The sequence below is a fragment of the Hirundo rustica genome, chromosome 28 (assembly GCF_015227805.2).
Source record: "Hirundo rustica isolate bHirRus1 chromosome 28, bHirRus1.pri.v3, whole genome shotgun sequence".
NCBI lineage: Eukaryota > Metazoa > Chordata > Aves > Passeriformes > Hirundinidae > Hirundo > Hirundo rustica.
The window spans coordinates 112721-132870 of record NC_053477.1 but is presented as its reverse complement, the minus strand read 5'-3'; the positions used below and the strand labels follow the sequence as shown (position 1 = coordinate 132870).

The window sequence follows — 20150 nt, the reverse complement described above, 5'->3', positions numbered from 1 at the left end:
TCCCGTGTGTGACGTCACATCTGGGAGAGTACCCCCGCAGTAGTCCCGCCCATGGGGCGCAGTCACGGTCACTGCACCCCGCGGGGAGGGGACGCGTCTCTGTGTGACGTAGCCCCCGGGGGCGTGGCCTGTGACATCTGGGGCGTGGCCAGAGCGTCCCACTTCTGGGGCGCGTTCTCCGTGTGACGTCACCCTGGGCGTGACCTCACCGCCCCCTCCGGGGCGTGCCGGAGTGACGTCACCCCGGGGGGGGAAGGCGTGTCCCAGAGCGCGCGCCTCTCCGGGAGGGGCGTGCCCCTCGGGCGTGACGTCACCGCGTGGGCGCGTCCGCCGTGCGTGACGCTCCCGCCAGTGCCCAACATGGCGGCGGGCGGCGGCGGCGGCGGGAGCGCCGGCGGCGGCTGCGGCGTCGCCCCGCTCTCCCCGGGCCCGTTCCTGCCGCCGCTGCTGCTGCTGCTGGCGCTGCCCGGCGGCGCCGTGCCCGCGGCCGACACCGTGGTGCTGGGGCTGCGCCTGGAGGAGAGCACGAAGCCCGCGGCGGCGGCGGCGGCGGGGGCGGCCCGCGGGCCCATCCGCCTCACGGAGGGCAGCGAGGCCCTGCTGCGGCTCTACGGGCTGGGGCTGGGCCCGCGGGCCGCCGAGCGCGTGGCCTTCGCCGAGCTGCGGCCGGGCGGCAACGCCTCGAGCGGCAACGCCACGTGCCAGGAGCGCTCGCAGGACCTGGTGGTGCGGCCGGGCCCCGCCGAGCCCCGCGACACCTCGGCGCTGCTGCGGGTGCGGGTGCAGCCGCTGCGCAAGGACGAGCGGGCCAAGACCTACGTGCTGTGCTCGCAGCGCCGGCCCGGCCAGCCCTGGCTGCCGCACCAGGGGCCCGACGGGCACGTGCTGGTGCTGGAGGAGAAGAAGTCGCTGCTGCCGCTGTGGCTGCAGGTGATCCTGATCGCGGGGCTGCTGGTGCTGTCGGGGATGTTCAGCGGGCTCAACCTGGGCCTGATGGCGCTGGACCCCATGGAGCTGCGCATCGTGCAGAACTGCGGCACCGACAAGGAGAAGCGCTACGCGCGCAGGATCGAGCCCATCCGCAGGAAAGGGAACTACCTGCTGTGCTCGCTGCTGCTGGGCAACGTGCTGGTCAACACCACGCTCACCATCCTGCTGGACGACCTGACGGGCTCCGGCATCGGCGCCGTGGTGGCCTCCACCGTCGGCATCGTCATCTTCGGAGAGATCGTGCCGCAGGCGCTCTGCTCCCGGCACGGGCTGGCCGTGGGCGCCAACACCATCGTGGTCACCAAGTTCTTCATGCTGGTGACGTTCCCGCTGTCCTACCCCATCAGCAAGCTGCTGGACTGCGTCCTGGGCCAGGAGATCGGCACCGTCTACAACCGGGAGAAGCTGGTGGAGATGCTGAAGGTGACGGAGCCCTACAACGACCTGGTGAGGGAGGAGCTCAACATGATCCAGGGAGCGCTGGAGCTGCGCACCAAGACGGTGGAGGACGTGATGACCCCGCTGCAGAACTGCTTCATGATCAACAGCGACGCCATCCTGGACTTCAACACCATGTCCGAGATCATGGAGAGCGGCTACACGCGCATCCCGGTCTACGAGGACGAGAGGTCCAACATCATGGACATCCTCTACGTCAAGGACCTGGCCTTCGTGGACCCCGACGACTGCACGCCCCTCAAGACCATCACCAAGTTCTACAACCACCCCGTGCACGTCGTCTTCCACGACACCAAGCTGGACGCCATGCTGGAGGAGTTCAAAAAGGGTGAGGAGGGCTCGTGGAGCTGCTGCTTCCTTCTTTCCTTCCTTCTTTCCTTCCTGGTGGAAGCAAAAATCCGGGGGGTTTTCTCCCCCCGGAGCTGGGGCTGGCCGTGCCGGGGGTCTCCAGAGCGATCTCGCCATCCCAAGGGAATGAGGGACACGGGCAGGGAGGGGTCACCAAACTTTAATCCCAAACCCAGATTTCCTGGATTTGGAGCTTTGCTTGCTCCTCGGTTTTGGCTATTAGCCCCGGAGGCTTTTGGAGAGGTGCTGGACAACCTCTGGGCTCCTGGATTTGGGTTTGGCTCCCTCCTCCGGGCTTTTTTCCCTGGAGCTGGGAGCAGCCGGGGCTGCTCGGAGCCGGCTCCGTCCTCGCTCCGCTTCCCGAAAAGCGGGAGCAGGAGGGAGGAGTGGGATGCGGGCTGCCTGTGGGAGGCTCCCAGGTGGGGTTTCGCCCTTCCCGGGGTCTTTTCCCAAGGTTTTCCAGCTCCTGCGCCGGGCGGGGATGAAGGGAAGCTCCCGGCTGTGGAGCAGCTGTGCGAGCCGTGACCCCGGGCGCTCCGCGGCTCCCGGGAGGCTCGGACGGAGCTTTGTGCCACGTTCCCGGGACGTTTAGGGATTCCTAAACCCCTCCTGCGGCAGGAGCTGGGCTCCAGCCTGATGGGGGGAGATTTTGGGAGACGCTGGCGGGGCTGGAGTTATCCCGGCTGCTGGCAGCGGCTTTTCCCTGCCCAGATCCCGATTAAGGGATTTAAGCTCCCTCCTTCCTTCCGGGCACAAAGCCTGGCGCTGTTATTTTTCCACGGCCGGCTCAGGAGCCGGGAATTTGCGGGGCTGGGCTTTGGAGGTGAGCCCCGCAAATTCCTGCTGGGTTCAGGACCTGGTCGCCCCGGTCAGGACCTGGATCGTCGGAGGCAGGAGATGCGTCCCGAGGGAATCATTAGCAGGCTGTGCTAATTGCGGGGTTCGAGCTCTGCCCAGGGCCACGGGGATGTGCCAGGTGCTGCCCTCGGGGTGACAATTCCCACACCCGGCCCCTTCCCGTCTCGGCTGTGCCCGGAGCGAGGCTTTGAGCGGGGAAATTCCCTCTGGGAATGTTCACCTGGAGAAGGGAAGGATCCGGGGAGAGCTCAGAGCCCGGAGGGGGCTCCAGGAGAGATGGAGAGGGGCTGGGGACAAGGGATGGAGGCACAGGACACAGGGAACGGCTTCAGATGGAGAAATGGAGGTTTAGATGGGATATTGGGCAGGAATTCCTGGCTGGGATGGAATTCCCAGAGCAGCTGTGGCTGCCCCTGGATCCCTGGCAGTGCCCAAGGCCAGGCTGGAGCACCCTGGGACGCTGGGAATTGTCCCTGCTCATGGTGGCACTGGATGAGCTTTGAGGTCCTTTCCACCCCAAACCATTCCAGGATTCCACGTGCTGGTTTAGATGGGATTTTGGGAAGGAATTCCTGGCTGGGCTGGAATTCCCAGAGCAGCTGTGGCAGCGTCCCCAAGGCCAGGCTGGAGCACCCTGGGGACAGTGGGACCTTCAGGGGGTGGCACTGGATGAGCCCTGAGTTCCCTCCCAGCCACTCCAGAATTCCGTGGGGAGCCCAGACCAGCGGGGTTTGGAGCTTCTGGAATCCCCTGGCGGCATCTCCAACCCAGGGACCCCCGGCAGTGTCCCCAAGGCCGGGTTGGAGCCGCGCTGGGGACAGTGGAACGTTTAGGGGGCGGCACTGGGGGAAGCCCTCAGATCCCTGCCGACCACCCCGGCGTTCCGTGATGCCCAGGTCGGGGCGCAGAGCCGTGTCCCCCCGCCCCGGGTGACCCCATCCCGGCCTCCCGGTGCCCTTTGGGCTGGTGGGGCCGTGTTTGCCGTGCCAGGGCCGCTCCCTGCCCGCTCCCCCCGCGGGGAGCAGCTCCTGACTCACCTGTCCCCAGACACCCCACCCAGGGCACGGGGTCGCCGCCTTGTCCCGGCGCCGCGGCGCGGGAGCGAGGGAAAAGGGGATCTGGGAGCGCCGGGCCCTAAAGGAGCTGGGCCCTGGGCGAGCAGGAGCCCCTGGGTGCTGGCTCTGGAGCTAGAGAGTGCGGAGCGTCAGCGAGGGCAGGAGTGGGGTGAGGGCAGGACACGGGGGACAGCCTGGAGGAGGGAGAGGGGGTTTGTTTTGGGATGGAGCTGGAGCAGGACAGGGTCAGGACACTCTGGGAAAAGCCTTGAGGAAGCAGAGTGGGTTTATTTTGGGGTGAGGGCAGGTTTGGGATGGGGTCAGGACACTCTGGGAAAAGCCTTGAGGAGGGAGAGTGGGTTTATTTCGGGGTGAGGGCAGGTTTGGGATGGAGCTGGAGCAGGACGAGGTCAGGACACTCTGGGGAAAGCCTTGAGGAAGCAGAGTGGGTTTGTTTTGGGATGGAGGCAGGTTTGGGATGAGGTCAGGACACTCCGGTGGAAGCCTTGAGGACAGAGAGTGGATTTAATTTGGGCTGAGGGCAGGGAGGTGCCTCAGGTTCTCCCAGGCTAAGGATACCACTCCTGTGGGTGCAGTTTCCCACGTGCCTCCTTCTCCCTGGAGCAGAACTCCTCCCGAAATTCCCGTCGATTTTGGGAGCAGCCAGGAGCCGAGGAGGGTCGGGGTTGAGGCGGATCCAGCCCCGCTCCGTCCCGCCAGGGCGAGGCTCCCGGACCCGGGGCTGGAAGGTTCTGCTGCCATCCTGGAGCCTCGGTGGGATGTTCTGGCTCCGGGTGTCCCCGAGTGTCCCCTGCAGCCTGGCACGGGGAGCTGGCACAGAGCCAGGGTGTCCCCAGGGCCCGGTGACATCCCGGGAGTGCCAGGACAATCCCAGGGCAGCTCCAGGAGCCTCGCTGGCGCCTCTGCCCCAGCCTTAATGGGCTTAATGAGCGTCATTACCCTGGGAGTTAATTAGTGCCATTACCCGGGGAGTGAGCGCTCAGCCCCGGGGCTCGTTTAGGTTTTAATGAGTTTATTGCTCCAGGGAGGGACTGGATGGGCTGGGACTTCCAGGAGACACCCCAGGGCTGGGGACATCCAGGGAACACCCCAGGGCTGGGGACACCCCAGGGCTGGGGACATCTGGGGACACCCCAGGGCTGGGGCATCCAGGGGACATCCCAGCGCTGGGGCATCCAGGGGACATCCCAGCGCTGGGGACATCCAGGGGACACCCCAGGGCTGGGGACACCCCAGGGCTGGGGACATCTTGGGACACCCCAGGGGTGGGGACACCCCAGGGCTGGGGCATCCAGGGGACATCCCAGGCCTGGGGACATCTTGGGACATCCCAGGGCTGGGACATCCAGGGCTGGGGACATTTTGGGAGATCCAAGGGACACCCCAGGGCTGGGGACATCTCAGGGCTGGGAGATCCAGGGGACATCTTGGGACACCCCAGGGCTGGGGACATCTCAGGGCTGGGAGATCCAGGGGACATCTTGGGACATCCCAGAGCTGGGGACATCCGGGAGATGTCCTATAGCTGGGACATCCAGGGGACATTCTGGGGGCATCATGGGGACATCATGGGGACATCCCAGGGCTGGGACATCCCATGTCTGTGACATTCAGGGGACACCCTGGGGACATAATGAGGTGGGGACACCTGAGGGCTGGGACATCCCAAGGCTGGGACACCCTGGGGACATCCCATGGTTGGGGACTTCCCAGGGCTGGGATTTCCTGGGGACATCCTGGGACACCCCATGGCTGGGACACCCTGGGGAGATCATGGGGACATCTTGGAACATCCCAGGGCTGGGACATCCCATGGTTGGGGACATCCTGGGGACCTCCCAGGGCTGGGACCTTCAGGGGACATCCAGGGACGCCCCAGGGCTGGGACATCCTGGGGATCTCTCAGAGGTGGGATTTCCTGGGGACATCCTGGGGACCTCCCAGGGCTGGGACCTTCAGGGGACATCCAGGGACATCCCATGGCTGGGGACACCCTGGGGACATCATCGGGACATCCAGAGGCCATTTCATGGTTGGGGACACCCTGGGGCCACCCTGGCACCATCCCATGGCTGGGGACACCCTGGGGCCATCCCATGGCTGGAACACCCCAGGGCTGGGACACCCTGGGGACATCATGGGACATCCCAGGGCTGGGACACCCTGGGGACATCATGGGACATCCCAGGGCTGGGACATTCAGGGGACATCATGGGACATCCCAGGGCTGGGGACACCCTGGGGACATCATGGGACACCCCAGGGCTGGGACACCCTGGGGACATCATGGGACATCCCATGGCTGGGGACACCCTGGGGACATCCAGGGACACCCCATGGCTGGGGACACCCTGGGGACATCCAGGGACACCCCACGGCTGGGGACACCCTGGGTCCGACACCCCGGTGCCCCCCTGGTGCCGTCCCATCCCGTGCCCCGTCCGTGCCCACAGGGAAATCCCACCTGGCCATCGTGCAGAAGGTGAACAACGAGGGCGAGGGCGACCCCTTCTACGAGGTGCTGGGGCTGGTGACGCTGGAGGACGTCATCGAGGAGATCATCAAGTCGGAGATCCTGGACGAGTCCGACACCTACAGTAGGTTCTGGGGCCCGTCCCCGTCCCCGGGGGGTTCCCCGTGGCGGCCCCGCGCGTGACGCCCGCTCCCCGCAGTTGACAACCGCAGCAGGAAGAAGGTTTGCAACCAGAAGAACCGCCGGGACTTCTCGGCCTTCAAGGACCCCGACAACGAGCTGAAGGTCAAGGTGTCGCCTCAGCTGCTGCTGGCCGCCCACCGCTTCCTGTCCACCGGTCAGTCGGGCTCGCCGCGGGCGGGAGGAGCGCGCGGGGTCCCCGCGGGCCGCTGCGGCGCTGGGCGCTTGGGGCGCTTCGTGTTGTGTGCGCCAGACGTGGGGCGGGAGGGGACGAGGCTGGGATGGGGGTGCTGGAGTCCTGGAGTCATGGTGTCCTGGAGTCCTGGAGTTCTGGAGTCCTGGCATCGTGGTGTCCTGGAGTCCTGGTGTCCAGGCGTCCTGGTGTCTGGGTGTCCTGAAGTCCTGGTGTGCTGGTGTCTGGGTGTCCTGGTGTGCTGGTGTCCTGGTGTCTGGGTGTGCTGGTGTGCTGGTGTCCTGGTCCCGTGGGGCTTGATGGCTTCTTTGGGATCGCTGGGGTGGGAATGGTGATCTTTGGAGTGCTCCAGGGTGGGAATTCATCCCTTTGGAGTGCTCCAGGGTAGAAATTCCAGACACTTGGAGTGCTCCAGGGTGGGAATTCAGCGCTTTGGAGTGCTCCAGGATGGGAATTCATGCCTTTGGAGTGCTCCAGGATGGGAATCCAGCCCTCTGGAGTGCTCCAGGGTGGGAATCCAGCCCTTTGGAGTGCTTCAGGATGGGAATCCAGCCCTTTGGAGTGCTCCAGGGTGGGAATCCAGCCCTTTGGAGTGCTCCAGGGTGGGAATCCAGCCCTTTGGAGTGCTTCAGGATGGACATTCCAGCCACTTGGAGTGATCCAGGGTGGATATTCCGGCCACTTGGAGTGCTCCAGGGTGGGAATCCAGCCCTTTGAAGCGCTCCAGGATGGACACTGCAACCCTTTGGAGAGCTCCAGGGTGGATATTTCAGCCCTTTGGAGAGCTCCAGGGTGGATATTTCAGCCCTTTGGAGTGCTCCAGGATGGGAATCCAGCCCTTTGGAGTGCTCCAAGATGGAAATCCAGCCTTTCGGAGTGCTCCAGGATGGGAATTCTAGCCACTTGGAGTGCTCCAGGATGGGAATCCAGCCCTTTGGAGTGCTCCAGGATGGGAATTCAGCCCTTTGGAGTGCTCCAGGGTGGGAATCCAGCCCTTTGGAGTGCTCCAGGGTGGGAATCCAGCCCTTTGGAGTGCTCCAGGATGGACATTCCGGCCACTTGGAGTGCTCCAGGGTGGATATTCCGGCCACTTGGAGTGCTCCAGGGTTGGAATCCAGCCCTTTGGAGTGATCCAGGATGGACATTCCAGCCACTTGGAGTGATCCAGGGTGGGAATCCATCCTTTTGGAGTGCTCTAGGGTGGACGTTCCATCCCTTTGCAGTGCTCCAGGATGGGAGTCCAGCCCTTTGTGTCTGCCACACCATCTCAGGATGGACATTTTCAACCCCAAGGGTCCCCCACACCATCCCAGGATGGGAATTCCAGCCCCACAGGTCTCCTAGACCACCCCAGGATGGACATTCCAGCCCTTTGTGTCTCCCACACCATCCCAGGATGGGAATTGTGGTCCCCCAGGGTTCTCTCACACCATCCCCGGATGGGAATTCCAGCTGTTTGTGTCTCCCACACCATCCCCAGATGGGAATTCCAGCTGTTTGTGTCTCCCACACCATCCCCAGATGGGAATTCCAGCTGTTTGTGTCTCCCACACCATCCCAGGATGGGAATCGTGGTCCCTCAGGGTTCTCCCAAACCACCCCAGGGTGGACATTCCGACCCTTTGTGTCTCGCACACCATCCCCGGATGGGAATTCCAGCTGTTTGTGTCTCCCACACCACCCCAGGATGGACATTCCAGCCCATTGTGTCTCCCACACCATCCCAGGATGGGAATTCCATCCCCAGGGTTCTCCCACACCATCCCAGGATGGGAATTCCAGCTGTTTGTGTCTCCCACACCATCCCAGGATGGGAATTCCAGCTGTTTGTGTCTCCCACACCATCCCAGGATGGGAATTCCAGCTGTTTGTGTCTCCCACACCATCCCAGGATGGGAATTCACTTTCACCTGGAGGCATTCCAGCCGTCCCTGACCCTTTCCCCCTTTTCCAGAGGTGACGCTCTTCACCCCCAGCTACATCTCGGAGAAGATCCTGCTGCGGCTCCTCAAGTACTCGGACGTCATCCAGGAGCTGAAGTTCGACGAGGAGAACAAGAAATCCCCGCGGCACTTCCTGTACTGCAAGAACAAGGCAGCGGATTATTTCATCCTCATCCTGCAGGTGCCGGGATCTGGGGAACGCCCTGGGATCTGGGGAAATCCCCTGGGAACTCGGGGATCCCCTGGGATCTGGGGAACTGCCCTGGGATCTGGGGAGTGCCCTGGGATCTGCTGGGGAATGCCCTGGGAACTTGGGGATCCCCTGGGAACTTGGGAAATCTCCTGGGATCTCTGGGAGTGCCCTGGGATCTGGGGAGTGCCCTGGGATCCCAGGGAAATGCCCTGGGAACTCGGGAAATGCCCTGGGATCTGGGGAATGCACTGGGATCTTGGGGAACCCCCTGGGATCTGGGGAACGCCCTGGGATCTCGGGGAACACCCTGGGATCTCGGGGATCCCCTGGGAACTTGGGAAATCTCCTGGGATCTGGGGAACGTCCTGGGATCTGAGGAATACCCTGGGATCTCAGGGAATGCCCTGGGATCTGGGGAATGCCCTAGGATCTTGGGGAATGCTCTGGGATCTTGGGGAATGCCCTGGGATCTGGGGAGTGCCCTGGGAACTCGGGGATCCCCTGGGATCTTGGGAAATCCCCTGGGATCTGGGGAATCCCCTGGGGTCTGGGGACCACCCTGGGATCTGGGGAATCCCCTGGGATCTGGGGAACACCCTGGGGTCTGGGGAACAGCCTGGGAACTCGGGGATCCCCTGGGATCTGGGGACCACCCTGGGGTCTGGGGAATCCCCTGGGATCCCGTCCCCCGGGGTCTGGATGTGCATCCCCGCGGCGTTTCCCGGCAGGGCAAGGTGGAGGTGGAGGCTGGCAAGGAGTGCATGAAGTTCGAGGCGGGGGCGTTCTCCTACTACGGGGTGATGGCGCTGAGCCCCCCTGCTGGAGCTGGTGAGAGCCCCCAGACCCACCCCGGGGGGATTCCAGAGATTCCCAACCCCATCAGTGTCCCCAGACCCCCCCCGGGGGGGATTCCAGAGATTCCCAACCCCATCAGTGTCCCCAGATCCACCCCGGGGGGATTCCAGAGATTCCCAACCCCATCAGTGTCCCCAGACCCCCCCCGGGGGGGATTCCAGAGATTCCCAACCCCATCAGTGTCCCCAGAGCCCCCCCAGGGGGGATTCCAGAGGTTCCCAACCCCATCAGTGTCCCCAGAGCCACCCCAGGGACAGCAGGAGTGGTTGGGAGGGACCCCAGCGCTCCACGGGCAGGGACAGCTCCCAGGTGGCCTTGGGGACACTGCCAGGGGTCCCTGGGTTGGAGCTGCCATTGGAAATGGGGGATTCTGGATGTTCCCAACCCCACCAGTGTCCCCAGAGCCACCCCAGGGGACAGCAGAGCTCCCCATGGAATTCTGGAGTGGTTGGGAGGGACCTCAGGGCTCCTCCAGTGCCGCCCCTGAAGCTCCCGCTGTCCCCAGGGTGGCTCAAACCCGTCCTTGGGGACACTGCCGGGGGTCCCTGGGTCGGAGCTGCCCCGGGAACGGGAGATTCCGGCGGTTCCCAACCCCGTCAGTGCCCTGGAGCTGCAGCTCCGTGTCCGAGTGGCCGATCGCAGGATTTGGGGGTGTTGGGATTCTTGTTAAACCCGCCCTGGTAGGAAGAGTTTAACTTCTACAATCCCAGCCTAAACCTAAACTGAAACCTAAACCTTCACAAGGGAATCCCAGAAACCCCTTCTGGCTTTAGAACGGGGTGGAAAATGGGATTCTTGTTAAACCCGCCCTGGTAGGAAGAGTTTAACTTCTACAATCCCAATCTAAACCTAAACCTAAACCTGCATGAGGGAATTCCAGAAACCCCTTCTGGCTTTAGAACAGGGTGGAAAATGGGATTCTTGTTAAACCCGCCCTGTTAGGAAGAGTTTAACTTTTACAATCCCGCCCTAAGCCCAAACCTAAACCTGCACAAGGGAGTCCCAGAAACCTCTTCCGGCTTTAGAACGGGGTGGAAAATGGGATTCTCGTTAAACCCGCCCTGTTAGGAAGCGTTTAACTTCTACAATCCCAGCCTAAACCTAAACTGAAACCTGAACCTTCACAAGGGAATCCCAGAAACCCCTTCTGGCTTTAGAACGGGGTGGAAAATGGGATTCTTGTTAAACCCGCGCTGTTAGGAAGAGTTTAACTTCTACGATCCCAGCCTAAACCTAAACTGAAACCTAAACCTTCACAAGGGAGTCCCAGAAACCTCTTCCGGCTTTAGAATGGGGTGAAAGCTGCCTCGTTAGGAAGAGTTTAACTTTTATAATCCTGCCCTAAATTGAAACCTAAACCTCCAGAAACCTCCAGAGGGAATTCCAGAAACCCATTCCACCACCAGAACAGATCTGGCTTTAGAACAGGGTGGAAAATGGGATTCTTGTTAAACCCGCCCTGGTAGGAAGAGCTTAACTTTTATAATCCCGCCCTAAGCCCAAACCTAGACCTAAACTTGCACGAGGGAATTCCAGAAACCCCTTCTGGCTTTAGAATGGGGCGGAACCTCCCCTATTAGGAAGAGCTTAACTTTTACAATCCCACCCTAAACCCAAACCTCAAACCTCCACGAGGCAAATCCCAGAAACCCGAAGCAAATCCCAGAAACCCAAAGCAAATCCCATAAACCCAAAGCAAATCCCAGAAACCCGAGTTAAATCCCAGAAACCCGAGGCAAATCCCAGAAACCCGAAGCAAATCCCAGAAACCCGAGTTAAATCCCAGAAACCCAAGGCAAATCCCAGAAACCTGAAGCAAATCCCAGAAACCCAAAGCAAATCCCAGAAACCCGAGGCAAATCCCAGAAACCCGAGTTAAATCCCAGAAATCCAAGTTAAATCCCAGAAACCTGAGGCAAATCCCAGAGACCCGAGGCAAATCCCAGAAACCCGAGTTAAATCCCAGAAAACTGAAGCAAATCCCAGAAAACTGAAGCAAATCCCATAAACCCGAGGCAAATCCCATAAACCCGAGGCAAATCCCAGAAACCCAAAGCAAATCCCATAAACCCAAAGCAAATCCCAGAAGCCCAAAGCAAATCCCAGAAGCCCAAAGCAAATCCCAGAAACCCAACCCGAGGCAAATCCCAGAAACCCGAGTTAAATCCCAGAAACCCAAAGCAAATCCCAAAAACCCGAAGCAAATCCCAGAAACCCGAGTTCAATCCCGGAAACCTGTGGCAAATCCCAGAAACCCAAAGCAAATCCCAGAAACCCAACCCAAGGCAAATCCCAGAAACCCAAAGCAAATCCCAGAAACCCGAAGCAAATCCCAGAAACCCGAGTTAAATCCCAGAAACCCGAGGCAAATCCCAAAAACCCAAAGCAAATCCCAGAAACCCAAAGCAAATCCCAGAAACCCAAAGCAAATCCCAGAAACCCAAAGCAAATCCCAGAAACCCGAGGCAAATCCCAAAAACCCAAAGCAAATCCCAAAAACCCAAAGCAAATCCCAGAAACCAAACCCGAGTTAAATCCCAGAAACCCGAAGCAAATCCCAGAAACCCGAGTTAAATCCCAGAAACCCGAGTTAAATCCCAGAAACCTGAGGCAAATCCCAGAAACCCGAGGCAAATCCCAAAAACCCAAAGCAAATCCCAGAAACCCGAGGCAAATTCCAGAAACCAAACCCGAAGCAAATCCCAGAAACCCGAGGCAAATCCCAGAAACCCGAAGCAATCCCAGAAACCCAAAGCACATCCCAGAAACCCGAGTTAAATCCCAGAAACCTGAGGCAAATCCCAGAAACCCAAAGCAAATCCCAGAAACCCGAGGCAAATCCCAGAAACCCGAGTTAAATCCCAGAAACCCGAGGCAAATCCCAGAAACCTGAGGCAAATCCCAGAAACCCAAAGCAAATCCCAGAAACCCAACCCAAGGCAAATCCCAGAAACCCGAGGCAAATCCCAGAAACCCGTGTTAAATCCCAGAAACCCAAAGCAAATCCCAGAAACCAAACCCGAGTTAAATCCCAGAAACCCGAGTTCAATCCCAGAAAACTGAAGCAAATCCCAGAAACCCAAAGCAAATCCCAGAAACCCAACCCAAGGCAAATCCCAGAAACACAAAGCAAATCCCATAAACCCGAGGCAAATCCCAGAAGCCAAACCCGAGTTAAATCCCAAAAACCCAAGGCAAATCCCAGAAACCCGAGGCAAATCCCAGAAACCCAAGGCAAATCCCAAAAACCCAAGGCAAATCCCAGAAACCTGAAGCAAATCCCAGAAACCCAACCCAAGGCAAATCCCAGAAACCTGAGGCAAGTCCCAGAAACCCGAGTTCAATCCCGGAAACCCGAGGCAAATCCCGGAAACCCAAAGCAAATCCCAGAAACCCAACCCAGATACCGGAGGCAAATCCCAGAAACCCGAGTTCAATCCCAGAAACCCGAGTTAAATCCCAGAAACCCAAAGCAAATCCCAAAAACCCAAAGCAAATCCCAAAAACCCAAAGCAAATCCCAGAAACCCGAAGCAAATCCCAGAAACCCGAGTTAAATCCCAGAAACCCAACCCAAAGCAACTCCCATAAACCCAAAGCAAATCCCATAAACCCGAGTTCAATCCCATAAACCCGAGGCAAATCCCAGAAACCTGAGGCAAATCCCAGAAACCCAAAGCAACTCCCATAAACCCGAAGCAATCCCAAAAACCCAAAGCAAATCCCATAAACCCGTTCCGCCTCCCGAAACGGGGCGAACCCCCCCAGCAATTCGTGGCCGGGCTCTGGCGGGGCGCGCTCCTCGGGGATCGCAGCACAAACCCCCCCGCCCCGGGGGGACGCGCGGGGGCCGCGGCCGACCTGTGGCGCTCCCGCAGAGCCGCGCTCGCCGTCGCACGGGAGCGGCCTGAACCGCTCGGCCTCGCTGAGCTGCCACGAGCGCTCCGACTCGGGCTCGTCGCCGGCCAGCGGCAGCAACAACCAGCTGGGCGCGGGCGGCGCGCAGTACGTGGCCGACTTCAGCGTGCGCGCCCTCAGCGACCTGCAGTTCGTCAAGGTGAGCCCGGGAAAGGGGCCGGGGGTTCGGGGCGTGGGGGTTCCGGGGTTTCGGGGGAGGGAGTCTGATGGTTTGGGGGCTCCTGCGCATCCAGAGGTGGGAATTCTGACACTTTGGGGGCTCCTGCCCATCCAGAGATGGGAATTCCAGAGCTTCGGGGGCGGGATTCTGACACTTGGGAAGCTCCTGCCCATCCCGAGGTGGGAATTCCGGAGCTTTGGGGGCTCCTGCCCATCCAGAGGTGGGAATTCCGGGGTTTCGGGGGAGGGAGTCTGATGATTTGGGGGCTCCTGCGCATCCAGAGGTGGGAATTCTGACACTTTGGGGGCTCCTGCCCATCCCAAGATGGGAATTCCAGAGCTTTGGGGGCAGGATTCTGATGATTTGGGAGCTCCTGTCCATCCCGAGGTGGGAATTCTGACACTATGGGAGCTCCTGCGCATCCAGAGGTGGGAATTCCAGCATTTTGGGGGCAGGATTCTGATGATTTGGGGGCTCCTACGGCATTTTGGGATGGGAATTCCATCCCTTTGGGGACTCCTACGCTGTTTTGGGATGAGAATCCCGACACTTTGGGGGCTCCTGCCCATCCAGAGGTGGGAATTCTGACACCTTGGGGGCAGGATTCTGATGATTTGGGGGCTCCTACGGCATTTTGGGATGGGAATCCCGACGCTTTGGGGGCTCCTGCCCATCCAGAGATGGGAATTCCGGAGCTTTGGGGGCAGGATTCCGACACTTGGGAGCTCCTGCCCATCCCGAGGTGGGAATTCTGACACTTGGGGAGCTCCTGTCCATCCAGAGGTGGGAATTCTGACACTATGGGAGCTCCTGTCCATCCAGAGGTGGGAATTCCGGGGTTTCGGGGGCGGGAGTCTGATGATTTGGGGGCTCCTGCCCGTCCAGAGGTGGGAATTCTGGAGCTTTGGGGGCGGGATTCGGATGATTTGGGAGCTCCTGCCCATCCAGAGGTGGGAATTCTGACACTTTGGGAGCTCCTGCCCATCCAGAGGTGGGAATTCCGGAGCTTTGGGGGTAGGATTCTGATGATTTGGGGGCTCCTACAGCATTTTGGGATGGGAATTCCATCCCTTTGGGGACTCCTACACCGTTTTGGGATGGGAATCCCAACGCTTTGGGAGCTCCTGCGCATCCAGAGGTGGGAATTCTGGAGCTTTGGGGGCAGGATTCCGATGCTTGGGGGCTCCTGCCCATCCAGAGGTGGGAATTCCGGAGCTTTGGGGGTAGGATTCTGATGATTTGGGGGCTCCTACAGCATTTTGGGATGGGAATTCCATCCCTCTGGGATGTCCCACCCCATTTTGGGATGGGAATCCCGACACTTTGGGGTCTCATACACCATTTTGGGATGGGAATCCAAAGACTTTGGGGGCTCCTACCCATCCAGGGATGGGAATTCCATCCTCTGGGATGTCCCACCCCACTTTGGGATGGGAATTCCATCCTCCAGGGTGCCCCAGGCCATTTTGGGATGGGAATCCCGACACTTTGGGGTGTCCCACCCCACTTTGGGATGGGAATCCCATCCCTCTGGGGTGTCCCACCCCACTTTGGGATGGGAATCCCATTTCTCTGGGATGTCCCACCCCACTTTGGGATGGGAATCCCATCCCTCTGGGATGTCCCCCCCCACTTTGGGATGGACCCCCTCCGCCCCGTGGCGCCCCGGCGCACTCCCCGCTCTTTTCCCGGCGCAGATCACGCGGCAGGAGTACCAGAACGGCCTGCTGGCCTCGCGCATGGACAGCTGTCCCCAGTCCCCCGACAGCAACGCTCCGCGGCCGGAGCCGGGCGTCCCGGACAGAGCGGAGCCGCCGGCGCCGGCCGACGAGACCACGAGCTTGCTCAACGAGAGGAACTGCCTGAGCCGCCGGAGCAACCACAGCGGCCTGGAGAATTCCATCTGAGCCCGGCGCGCGCCCGCTGCGCCCACCCGCTCCCGGCAGGAGCCGCAGCGGCGCCGGGTGAGCCGGGATCGGCTGGGATCGGCCGGGATCTGCTGGGATCTGCTGGGATCCGCCGGGATCTGCTGGGATCCGCCGGGATCCGCCGCCGCCGCCGCTGCTTTTCCGGGCTGGCTCCTTCTGGCATCGACGGAAGCGGCGCGGGCGACGCCATCTCCGCCGGCACGGCGCCGACGGCTCAGGGAGCTTCGGGTCCCGGTCTGCCCCACCTGGGGACCCGGGCGGGGCGGGGACCCCAAACCTGCCAGGGGACCCGGGGCGGGGACCCCAAACCTGCCAGGGGACCCGGGGCGGGGACCCCAAACCTGCCAGGGGACCCGGGGCGGGGACCCCAAACCTGCCAGGGGACCCGGGGCGGGGATCCCAATCCTAGAGGAGATCTGGGGCGGGGACCCCAAACCTGCCAGGGGGCCCAGGATGGGCATCTCAATCCTACAGGAGATCCAGGATGGACACCCCAAACCTGCCAGGGGACCCGGGGTGGGGACCCCAGTCCTAGAGGAGATCCGGGATGGGCACCCCAAACCTGCCAGGACCCTGGGATGGGCACCCCAAACCTGCCAGGAGATCCGGGATGGGCACCTCAACCCTGCCAGGGGACCCGAGATGGGCACCCCAGTCCTGCCAGGACCCTGGGATGGGCCTCCCAACCTTTCCAAGGTCCATCCCAACCCCTCCGGGACCCCTGGGATGGGAATCCCGTCCCTTTCGGGATCCCTGGGATGGGAATCCTGTTCCTTTTGGGACCCCTGGGATGGGAATCCCATCCCTTTTGGGATCCCTGGGATGGGAATCCTGTTCCTTTTGGGATCCCTGGGATGGGAATCCTGTTCCTTTCGGGCCCTGGGATGGGAATCCCGTCCCTTTTGGGATCCCTGGGATGGGAATCCCGTCCCTTTTGGGATCCCTGGGATGGGAATCCCATTCCTTTTGGGATCCCTGGGATGGGAATCCCATTCCTTTTGGGATCCCTGGGATGGGAATCCCATTCCTTTCAGGACCCCTGGGATGGGAATCCTGTCCCTTTTGGGATCCCTGGGATGGGAATCCCGTTCCTTTTGGGATCCCTGGGATGGGAATCCTGTTCCTTTCGGGATCCCTGGGATGGGAATCCCGTTCCTTTTGGGATCCCTGGGATGGGAATCCCGGTCGCTCAGAGCTCCGACACCATTTGGGGATGGAATTTCCATCCCTGTGGGGTCTCCTGCTCCACTTGGGGGTATCCTGGGACGGGAATCCCGACCCCTCTCCGGTGTTTTTGGGGTCCCCAGGATAAGTCCTGACCCCTCTCCGGTGTTTTTGGGGTTCCTGGGATAACTCCCAACCCCTCTCCGGTGTTTTTGGGGTTCCTGGGATAACTCCCGACCCCTCTCCGGTGTTTTTGGGGTTCCCGGGATAACTCCCGACCCCTCTCCGGTGTTTTTGGGGTGCCCAGGATAACTCCTGCCCCCTCTCCGGTGTTTTTGGGGTCCCCAGGATAACTCCCGACCCCTCTCCGGTGTTTTTGGGGTCCCCAGGATAAGTCCTGACCCCTCTCTGGTGTTTTTGGGGTTCCTGGGATAATTCCTGCCCCCTCTCCGGTGTTTTTGGGGTTCCCAGGATAACTCCCGACCCCTCTCCGGTGTTTTTGGGGTCCCCAGGATAACTCCCAGCCCTTTCCCCGTGCCCTCCCCCCTTTCCCCGCTGGCCCGGGGGGTTCCGGGGGACACGGGGACAAAGTTGGGGACCCTCAGAGTTCTGGGGACGCCCCAAATCCCGGCGGGGTCTCGGGGCTCTGGGTTTTGGGGTGACGCAGCGCTAGTGACCAAAGTTGTACAGGCAGGAGGGGGCTGAGGGTCCCCCCGAGCCCCCCGGGACCCCCCGACCCCACCCCAAACCCCACGGATAAGCACAAGTTCCCCCCGGGGTGAACTCCTGTAAGTTATTGGGAGAAGGTTTAATTATTTTTGTTAATCACATCTCGACGATCAGTTTCCTAGGTCTTTCCGCGCGGGGGAGATTTTTAGAAATAATAATAATAATTAATAATAATAATAATAATTAATAATAATTAATAATAAGCCAGGAAAGAAAGAAAGAAAGAAAAAAAAAAAACCAACAACTTTTTTTATTAAATCTTCCTCTATGCAAAACCCCTCCTTTTCCTCCCCAACCCCCCCGGGAATTCCTATTTATTGTTCAGGTTTGATTTGTATTCCTGGGGGGGGCCGGGCCTCCCCCTCCCGGTTCTGCCCCTCCCCTTTTCCTCCCCCCCGGTGTGAAACCCACCGTGGAATTTGATTTCAGGGGGCTTTTTTCAGGGTTTTTTTTTTTTTTTCTGCCAGATGGGTTAATAAAAATTCTATATCTGTACCTGGGCGTGCTCGGTGCCGCGCGGGGCTCCCGGGTACCGGGGCCGCTTTAAAGGACGCGGCGCCTTTAAATCCCCCCCCAACACGGGTTGTTTGTACGGCGAGGCTCCGCCCCCGCGGGGCAGCGCGGGCGGTGATTGGCTGCGCTGGCCCGAGGGGCGGGACCGCCTAAAAGGCTGGCGGTGATTGGCTGAGGGGGGGAGGGAGACGGGACCTCGGAGGAAGGCGGGAGGTGATTGGTTCAGAGGGCGATGGGCGGGGCGCGGTGGCGGAACACGGAAGCGGGAGCGGCGTGAGGCGGCGGGACCGGAACCGGGACAGTGACCGGGCCCAGGCCCGGCTGTCCCGGGTCCCCTCAGGTGTCCAGCAGGTCGCACACGGCCGGGTGGGCCCCGTCCCGCGGGCTGCGGCCCCGCGCATCGCGGACGGCGGCGAGGTCCGGGCGGTGGCGCAGGAGGAGGGCGCAGAGCTCGCGGTGCCCCTGCTCGGCCGCCTGGGGGGCAGCGGTGTCACCCCCGGGGAGACACGGGGACCCCCGAGACCCCCACCCACCACCCTGTGAGAGGAGAACCCGGTGCCCTCCCCCCAGTTTGGGCGGGGGGATCCCCCCGTGCCTTCCTAGCCGGTACGGGGGTTGGTCCATGCCCCCATCCGGTACCGGGATCCCCCACCCGGTACCGAGATCCCCCCCATGCCCCCACTCGGTACCGGGATCCCCCCGTGCTCCTCCACCCGGTACCGGCTCCCCCCGTGCCCCCACCTTGTGCAGGCCGGTTCTGCCGTCGCTGTCCGTGGCCGCGGGGTCGGCGCCGTGTGCCAGCAGCAGCTCGGTGACGGCGCGGTGGCCGCAGTAGCAGGCGCGGTGCAGCGGCGTGGCCCCGCCGGGGGTGCGGGCGTCGCACGGAGCCCCCCGCTCCAGCAGCAGCCGGCACACGGCCAGGTGCCCGTTCCGACTGGCGTAGTGCTGCGGCCACGGGGCGGTGGGCAAGGGCTCCGGCTGCCCGGGACCCCCGGGACCCCCGCGCCAGGGCCGTGAACCCACCCCAGCTCAGGACCCTCAGGATCCCCCCGTTTCCCCGTACCAGGGCAGTGTACCCCTCCTGCTTGGGACTCTCCCCGTTCCCCCGTTTTCCCGTTCCCCCGTACCAGGGCCATGTACCCCTCCTGGTCAGGACTCTCCCCGTTCCCCGGTTCTCCCGTAACAGGGCCGTGTACCCCTCCTGGTCAGGACTCTCCCCGTTCCCCGGTTTCTCGGTTCCCCCGTACCAGGGCCGTGTACCCCGCCTGGTCAGGACTCTTCCCCGTTCCCCGGTTTCCCGGTTCCCCGTACCAGGGCCGTGTACCCCGCCTGGTCGGGCTCCGCGGGGTCCCCGCTCCGCTCCAGCAGCTGCAGCACCCGCGCCTCGTCCCCGTCCCGCGCCGCCGCCCAGATCCCTGCGGGCAGCGGGGCGGGCTCAGGCGGGAACGGAGCCCCGGGACCCCCCGAGACCCCCGGGCCCTGCCCGGACCCCTCCGGTACCGTTACCCCAGAGCTCCCCGCGCGCCCCTCCGGTAGCGCTGCCCCAGAGCGGCCCTCGTGCTCCCTCCGCCACCCCAGCCACAGCCCAGAGTCCCCGGTGCCCCTCCGGTACCGGGTACCCCAACAGAGTCCCCTGAGCTCCGCCGGTAGCGGTGACCCGGCCCTCCTGCCCCCTCCCGCCCCCGGAGCCCCCCGGACCCCGCTCGAAGTCCATCTCGGACAGGCTCTGGTGCACGCTGGGCACGGCCACCCGCCCCGGGCAGCACGGAGCGGGCATCGCCACCCGCCCCGGGCAGCACGGAGCGGGCGGAGAGCGGCGACCGCCGGCCATCGCACCGGCACTGAGGGGAGCGGGCGGAGAGGGCCGAGAGGGCACGGAAAGGGCCGAGGGGAGGCGGAAAGGGACGAGGGGAGGACGAAAGGGACGAGTGAGGACGGAAAGAGCCGAAAGAGGATGAAAGAGGCCGGGAAGGGCCGAAGAGAGCCGAAGGATCCCTCTCGCCCCGGTTTTGGCGCATGCGCACTTTCCACATTTCCCCTGCAGAGCCCCAGTGCCTCCGCCAGGGGGCGCCAGCGGCCGCACAAAGCCCCCAAATGGCGGGGGGGGGCGGGTTTCGACCCTATGGGGGCTCGGGGTTCGTGTCCCCCTCCAGTTTTGGGGTCCCCAAGCC

At 62.1% G+C, this 20150-nt stretch overlaps 2 protein-coding genes across 2 annotated transcripts; one reads left to right on the top strand and one right to left on the bottom strand.

The window, feature by feature from the left end:
• The first annotated feature begins 360 nt into the window (after positions 1 to 360).
• CNNM4 (cyclin and CBS domain divalent metal cation transport mediator 4) lies at positions 361 to 17473 on the top strand. The gene is made up of 7 exons (XM_040087921.2): positions 361 to 1777; positions 6185 to 6328; positions 6404 to 6541; positions 8532 to 8701; positions 9442 to 9541; positions 13446 to 13624; positions 15343 to 17473. Exons 1-7 carry the CDS (start codon positions 361 to 363, stop codon positions 15550 to 15552), a joined length of 2358 nt encoding a protein of 785 aa, XP_039943855.2. The 3' UTR covers positions 15553 to 17473.
• A 215-nt stretch (positions 17474 to 17688) lies between these two features.
• Positions 17689 to 20038, bottom strand: ANKRD39 (ankyrin repeat domain 39). Its single transcript, XM_040087922.2, has 4 exons — positions 19678 to 20038; positions 19291 to 19394; positions 18721 to 18924; positions 17689 to 18453 (listed from the first exon to the last, which is right to left on the bottom strand). Exons 1-4 carry the CDS (start codon positions 19808 to 19810, stop codon positions 18316 to 18318), a joined length of 579 nt encoding a protein of 192 aa, XP_039943856.1. The 5' UTR covers positions 19811 to 20038; the 3' UTR covers positions 17689 to 18315.
• Positions 20039 to 20150: the final 112 nt, after the last annotated feature.

Excerpts from the sequence above, each read along its gene's own strand:
- CNNM4 (XM_040087921.2), top strand. The coding sequence starts at position 361 with ATGGCGGCGGGCGGCGGCGGCGGCGGGAGCGCCGGCGGCGGCTGCGGC. Across the intron at positions 8,702-9,441 it reads ATTTCATCCTCATCCTGCAG|GGCAAGGTGGAGGTGGAGGC; the intron begins GTGCCGGGATCT and ends GTTTCCCGGCAG. Across the intron at positions 9,542-13,445 it reads GAGCCCCCCTGCTGGAGCTG|AGCCGCGCTCGCCGTCGCAC; the intron begins GTGAGAGCCCCC and ends GCGCTCCCGCAG.
- ANKRD39 (XM_040087922.2), bottom strand. The coding sequence starts at position 19,810 with ATGGCCGGCGGTCGCCGCTCTCCGCCCGCTCCGTGCTGCCCGGGGCGG. Across the intron at positions 19,395-19,677 it reads CGAGATGGACTTCGAGCGGG|GGATCTGGGCGGCGGCGCGG; the intron begins GTCCGGGGGGCT and ends CGCTGCCCGCAG. Across the intron at positions 18,454-18,720 it reads GCAGAACCGGCCTGCACAAG|GCGGCCGAGCAGGGGCACCG; the intron begins GTGGGGGCACGG and ends GCTGCCCCCCAG.